Genomic DNA, 7,500 nt, shown 5'->3' on the forward strand with positions numbered 1-7,500 from the left:
TAATTTTCAGTTGTGACATATTATGGGATGTATTTATTAAGCCCTTCACAGTGCAGTACAGCGTTCTATTGGTTGGTGACCACAGAGATGTAGCTCCTCCCCCTCCCGCATGCTGTGTTCCACTGGTCGTCATTCATTGGTTGAGAGTGTCAGAAGGTCCGCCCCTCTGCATCAGAGGGCTTTCCCTTACTCTGATCGGTCAGTTCTCGAGGACAATATTAATAAGTCGGCAGTTGAATTCCCACACTGTTGAAGTCTTGACGGTTGTTCTGTTGCTCTGTAAAACACATTCTGTTTTGCCGCAATGTCTCAGTGAACAGAACAGCATGGAAGACAGTCCTAGTCTCAGAAGACAGATGATTGGCTCGCATTGTTTTGCAAAAACCTCCGGTCTACACGCTGTTCTTATGGTCGCCATTTACTGGGTCAAAAGAACCGGATCCGAAGAATTTGTGACCGATCATGTATTTTCAAGAACACCGTGTCCTGATTGGTCGAAATACGCCGGATCCGGTTCCGGATTTCTGGATGCGGTTACTCCGAGATGTAACCGTCAGCAGCACAGACCTCTAGTCCGGAGTGTTTCAAATTTGCGAGCCTCGCAAAGTCTTGAGAGAGTAACACTGGAGACACAATAACCGAATGATCGTTATGGTCACACTATGAAAGCCAAAAACCAAGAGCTTGGATTCGTTTTGTTGGAATAGATGGCGGCCAGCCCATCTTCAACATCATGGTAGTCATGGTAACTGTTGGAGATCGTAGAAACACCGTCACTCCACACTGTGGAAGATTTTGGATTCAATGTTTGTGATGCCACGGCACAAAGGTGATTGTCCCGATTATGTATGATTATTATATATTATTACACATTATATATTCACCGGAGTCTGCCTCTATGATTTTATGACCTCATTATTCTCTTCATGTAACACGCTAGGCACCAGTATGGAAGATATTTATATTCCCAGAAGTGAAACATTGTTATTAATGTGTGAATAGTTGGTTAGTAAACAAACTGAAATGGAAAAAGAAAAAATCTTGAGAGAAAAAAAACTGTATTTTTGTGTCTTTTGATATTTATGTAATTTATGACAATAATTGTAATATTTGTTACGGTGTCAAAAAAATCGCTGCTGAGTAATACGTGTTGACCGTGGTTGATAGGTGACCATGTCATGAGTGTTGTACTTCTCTGTGGTGTGATGGATATAGACTTGATTTGGCCCCAGGAAGTTTCAGTGATACATGTTCATGTGTCACCTCATTTCTTCTATCCTGGTCGGCTTCATGCTGCTAACAATGTGGAGTGAGATGTTCTCATGTGGACACTGGAGCAGGTGGTGATGATGAAGATGATGATGATGATGATGATGATGATGATGATGATGATGATGATGATGATGACAGGGAGATACCGCCATGTCTGTCATGTTGGTTACAGGAGGGTTGTGGTTGTAAAAGTTCAAATCATGACAATGAATAATAAAGTAGACTTTCTGTGCTCTGGTTTGAATTTCATGTTCGTACTTGAGTAGTTTCACGGACCAATTGAAGGGAATGCATGGCTGATTTCTTATATAAGAGAGTACTGCCTCATCCGCATTCTGTAAATATATCGCAGTCTGCAAAATCAACTTCACTTGGATTTGCGTTGAGAGACGACGAGCCATTCTTCTCCACACATCCCCCTGTGGAGTCCATGTTCCAGACTGTGATTTTCTCACTTTGCATGAAGCGGTACTTTCTTATATCAGAAAACCACAGAGCGTGACACCTCCTCTTTAAATAATGGTACTTTCTGCTACAATTCAGTCTGGACTCTCCACCAAACCCCCCCCTGGACACTTAAACCCCCCAATCATTCGCTGTTATTTTTTTTTTTTTTTATTATTAACAGGTAGTCCAACACACCTCTGTGAGTCCACCCGCCCCTCTCTCTGGGGCACTCATATGGGGTTGATCGAGCAGCCTGGGATTTTGCCCATCATTCTCCTTCCTCTGATTTGAGGAGCACTTCCAAGCAGGGAGGGTCCGCAGTAGGGCTGAACGAATAATCGAATTCAAATCGAAATCGCGATGTAATAGAACGCGGTATGCAAATCCCAAAGGCTGCGAAAAAAAAAGCGATTTCTTACCGTTACTGACTGGAAATCGGTACTATTCATTTATTTTTTATTTTACAATTCAATAGTTAAATAAAGAAGTTTATGATATAAATTAACCTCAACACATCGGCCTGGCCTAACAGAAAGAGCAGTTTTTATGTTGACTGCTTCAAATGTTGTGTTGGTCATGCTAAATGTTTTTTTTTTTTTTTGAATAATACACAACATAAGGAACTTAATAAATTATAAAAAATTACACATTAAATCACAATCGCAATATTGGTCAAAATAATCGCAATTCGATTATTTCCCCAAATCGTTCAGCAGTGATTTAAATGCAGAGAATAGGAGGAGGGGGGGGGGGGGGGGGGGGGGTGAAGGAGGGAGTGGTGAGAACAAGTCAGGGTATCCATTACCAGACACAGATTGGATCTGTGGGCTGGCGTTCAAATGCTCGGGGGCCCGAGAGACAGGGGCCGCATTCACGGGTGGTAATGGAACTTGGACTGACCAGGGAGAATGGCGACTGAAAATGACCGCCATTTTGATAGCTTGTTATCAGGAGCACAGGTGGCATTGAGCCAGGGTTTCTTTCTCCCTTCATGTCTTGCTCCCTCTCCCTCTCTCACCGTCCTTCGCTGTTGGAGCCAATCACGGCAGTTAAGGTTCGGATCCAATTCCCCGAGCGTGTTGACCCCCCACCACCCTCTCTGTGTTGTGTGAAACAACATGGTGAGGAAAGAAGTGAGGGCCTAAGTGAAGACCTTGTCCCCCATATATAGTGGAATGATCACTTATCCCGGGCCGTTATCGTAGACAGGCAGGGACACCACCTGACAAGTACAAATTACACTGATAGCCACGTTTATCTTCAGGTGGGACAGGGCATTAATCTCTCTCTTTTTTAAAGGGTAAGTAAACTACCGTTTAAGCCCGAAAACATCTGCCTACGATTTTCAAAATATGCAAACTGAGCAGTCCTACAGAATAAACATAAACGACTTTATGTACTTCAAGTGTTTTTGCCAACACTTTACTTACCTTTTATATTACTTGGCAAAGATTTCCTTTCACCAGCCCTGAGTGGGGATCAACCCCCTCACCTGTCGTTATAAGGCTCTCCTGTTATAGCACGAACGGACCAGAAAACATTTGATAATAATATTAGAGTTCGGTTTTCACATCATGTCTATTTGGTTCCTAGTATGATTGAACAAAAAGAGCAAAAATAATATAGCAGCCAGTTTCTCTCAAAGCGAACTCAACGCACATCATAAAATGAAGTAGCTGTCAAACTTCCCTTATGAACCAACTCTGGTTGACTGCTAGATGACTTGAGATTAGCATAGACCGCTCATTGCAATGCATTGCTCACAGCGCTCACTTTGCACCTCCTTACGGAATTGTAATGCATTCACTTCGGGAAATCATTTTGCACTGACTTTCTGAATAAACAACATTATTGTCTAGAAACCGGAGAAATGTTTCCATTGGAAAAATGTGTCTGCTCGGTTTTTTTCTGCATCATATTTTATGTTGGGGGAATTATTCAATTATGTGCATACATTTGTGATGCATTTAAAACCATCATAAGTTTGTGTGAATTCCAAAGAGTAAATCTGTGAATTGGGCCTTCCTCACCTAGCGGCCATCTTGGTTTTAAACTGGAAGGAGGAACTGCAACGGGAATCCCGCAAGATGGAACCAACATGGCCGCTCGCTGAATGGTCCAAACGGAGCAATTGCCAGTATACAGATAGGGTTGGACAGCTTATAACGCCACATTACCCTTCAAAACAAATGACTTCGGTTCCCGGAGAGTCCTTTCTGCGACAGCGGAGGACCAATTTGGTGTCATCAATACCCCTTTATTCCTGCCGGCACTCTATCGATCTCGCTCCACTTGCTTGTACCTGATTGTTGTGTTGAGGCTCGTTATTATTCACTGTGACTCGGGCCTTTATCGAACGGTGTGATGGCAAGCAGGCTCATGATTTTAAAGCTGTCTGGTTTCAATAAGAAAGAAAAAAAATTCACTCTACCATTATTGTCGACCTCAATCGTTGTATAATTCTCACTTTGAAATAAAGCCATTTTTCCAAATCATTTGTTGTGGTATGAATGCCATGACTCATTCCACTGTTTCCAAGCCCTCAGCCGTGTTGGTGACTAACACAGATATTCCTTGTCTAGTCACAATAGCCATCAGCTGCTATTTTCATTGTGCTAAGGTGGTTTGTGTGATTTCCCCTGATGCCTTTGCACTTTGTAAATAACAGCTATAATTGAAACGATGCCGCTTCACACATCTCCAGTGATCTCATACGTAACCACGGCGAGGACCGCGCACTCCTTATGTAAGGAGAGGGAAAAGACACAAGGTGCTATTCCTGGATACACGGACGCGCTGCTAGGTGGGGATGGAGCGGCCAGTGTCACACTGACGATACTCACAGCCCCCTCGCTCGTATCGGTGAGAACCGTATCCTCACTGTGAAGTTAACCGTTTCTGGTGAATATCCGTGTGGACGCGACCGACGAACCAAAACCAAACAGGGACGAGGCCGTATTGGCCGTCTAAGTGGGAACCTCGCGGTCTCCTTGTAAGATGCTTAACGCTTTCCGTCTTCAGATGTGGCCGTGGCGTCTTTGATGTCCACGGAGCCGTCCCACCCATCCCGGGTCAAATCAGCCCCGCCCGGACCCCAAGGGGAGGGGAGGGGAGGAAGTGGTTAAGAAGCGACACTCACCGTCCCTTACTGAGCTGCTCGCTGTCCTGGCATATCCAGACACACTCACGCACACACACACATACACACACACACACACACACACACACACACACACACACACACATACAAACACGCACACACACACACGCACGCACGCATGCACACACACACACACACGCGCACACACACACATACAGACACACACATACACACAAACACACACACACACATACAAACACACACACACACACACACACACATACAAATACACACACACACACACACACACAAACACACACACACAAACACACACACACACACACACACTCTCTGTCACACACACACTCTCGCACCCCGCACATCAAAGGTGGGAGCAACTTCTGAGGAAGCTCTGGCCTTTGGACTACCCGTGAGGTCAGGCCGCGGCCATCTCTCATCTTCCCCGCACGCACACACACACACACACACACACACACACACACAGACACACTAACAAACGTGCACACATACACGTACACCATTTTAATTGCTGCCTCAGCCCATAAATCATGCTTTACCTACAACACGAATGATCTGACCGTGGTCCAAACGTGACAACCACCATCTATCTTGGACACTGCCAAAATCACTTGGATTATTTCTACAGCAGAGTTTTCAGATTTTCCACAAAGATATTAACTTGGGTTATCGATAATAGCCCTCTCCTCTTAATGAAACGGGCCCCCTCATTAAATAGTTGTTTTACAAGTGGGTTTGGGTAGTCCTAGAGTATCGTTAAAAGGCTAAGCATTAATGCATAAAGCTGTGCCAATAAACGCTTTACGAGCCACTTTTACTTTAAGTTGATTCAGAATCAATCAATCATGACCGTTATTCATAATTTATCTCAGTCCCACTATGTTATAATTCTAACTTCTGATGTGAGATGCACAGAGCCAAATTCAGATGACAATGTCGCTGTTCCCTATGAACCAGGGGGACTGCAAAGAAGTCATGTCGGCGACTATGGAGAGCATCTCACAGCAGGAAGGGGGACGTGAAGGTATGAGTGTACTGGCAGGAGACACAGGAGCTGTCAGCGAGAGTCGTCGAAGGAACAGTAACAAGCAAAGCATCACATCCAAACTTAACAAACCATTGGGGGGGATTTTGTTTGGTTTCATCAGACTCATAATGGAGCAATGCGCTATATTTGTAATGAATGAATTGAAGGGAAAACATCATGAAAACCGGACTTAAAAACATGTTTTTTAAGAAGTAACAGCACCCTGTTTCTGACCTGATTAGACGCGATGGATTATGACAGCTTTTCACACCAGACAGATTTTCACACTCAAGAAAGCGAGGAGTCCATCAGGTCTTTTAACCAAACTTAATCATACTCTTTTATTAAATTATTGTCCAATAAGTAATATCTGCTATAACAAAACAATTCAATATACAATTTAACAATGACAAAATGCCACTGAGTCCTTATGCTGCTTGATTAATTCTCGGAAAGTCAAAGCTTGCGAAGGTGCTTGTATAAATATGTGAATACTATTTAAAACGTTTTATTTTTATTCCCGCCTTTCCTCTATACCTACAAAAAAAAAATCCTTAATTAGGACTCACATTTGTGCCATGGAATACATCAAATGGAATGTGTTTTAGTTCAGTGTGGATATGGAAAATAACCGTAAAAATAAACCTCAAACGAATGACTGAAGATTTGACTTTGCAATTAAACTTCAAACTTCCCTTTCCATTCCCCATTCGGAGAGGATGATAAATGTTTAACTCATCACAAAATCCATAAAATAAACATATTTGAATGCTGGCACAAAAAACCAGAATTAGACAGAAACAGGAGTACTGGAATGGGAGCTTATACTTTGGTTTAAAAAACAAAATAGACAAATTCAAAGAATACAAAACCAAAGTTGGCAAGCGTTTTTCGCAAAATCCGTAGCCTTCCAAAAAAGAATGGCGAGCGTCTGACGTGAATGAAAGTGACAGCGATGTTCCTGCGCCAAGCCAGGAGTTCGGAAAAAACACAGCGGAGACCCTGATTAGAACAGACATGTGTCTCCCTCCTCCTAGCCCCATCCTCCTCCTCCTCCTCCTCCTCCTCCTCCTCCTCCTCCTCCTCCTCCACCACCATCACCTCCTCCACCTCATCATCATACCCCATCATCCTCCTCCACCTCCTCCTCCTCCTCCTCCTCCTCCTCCTCCTCCACCACCATCACCTCCTCCACCTCATCATCATACCCCATCATCCTCCTCCACCTCCTCCTCCTCCTCCTCCTCCTCCTCCTCCTCCTCCTCCTCCTCCTCCTCCTCCTCCACCACCATCACCTCCTCCACCTCATCATCATACCCCATCATCCTCCTCCACCTCCTCCTCCTCCTCCTCCTCCTCCTCCTCCTCCTCCTCCTCCTCCTCCACCACCATCACCTCCTCCACCTCATCATCATACCCCATCATCCTCCTCCACCTCCTCCTCCTCCTCCTCCTCCTCCTACTACCAACTCCTCTCCCTCCTCCTCCCCGACCTCCCCGACTGCCACCTCCTCCTCCTCCTCCTCCTCCTATCCCCATCCTCCTCCTCCTCGACCTCCTCCTCCACCACCACCACCACCACCACCACCTCCACCTCCTCCTCTACCTCCTCCTC

The 7,500-nt window shown here is 44.7% G+C and overlaps 2 protein-coding genes across 2 annotated transcripts in view; one reads left to right on the forward strand and one right to left on the reverse strand.

Moving 5' to 3' along the window:
• Window positions 1-1,504, forward strand: part of LOC132446931 (G-protein coupled receptor 26-like) — a 10,592-nt gene extending 9,088 nt beyond the window's left edge. Inside the window, 1 exon segment of the mRNA XM_060037536.1 lies at window positions 1-1,504. This exon segment is cut by the window's left edge and continues 2,209 nt beyond it. The gene's annotated coding sequence lies outside the window, so the exon portion shown is untranslated.
• Window positions 535-7,500, reverse strand: part of cpxm2 (carboxypeptidase X (M14 family), member 2) — a 35,229-nt gene continuing 28,263 nt past the window's right edge. The window contains exon 15 of the mRNA XM_060037218.1: window positions 535-623. Coding sequence (XP_059893201.1) covers window positions 535-623 — 89 coding nt within the window. The remainder of the gene's footprint in view (window positions 624-7,500) is intronic.

Source organism: Gadus macrocephalus, chromosome 18 (genome assembly GCF_031168955.1).
Source record: "Gadus macrocephalus chromosome 18, ASM3116895v1".
In the NCBI taxonomy this organism is placed as follows: domain Eukaryota; kingdom Metazoa; phylum Chordata; class Actinopteri; order Gadiformes; family Gadidae; genus Gadus; species Gadus macrocephalus.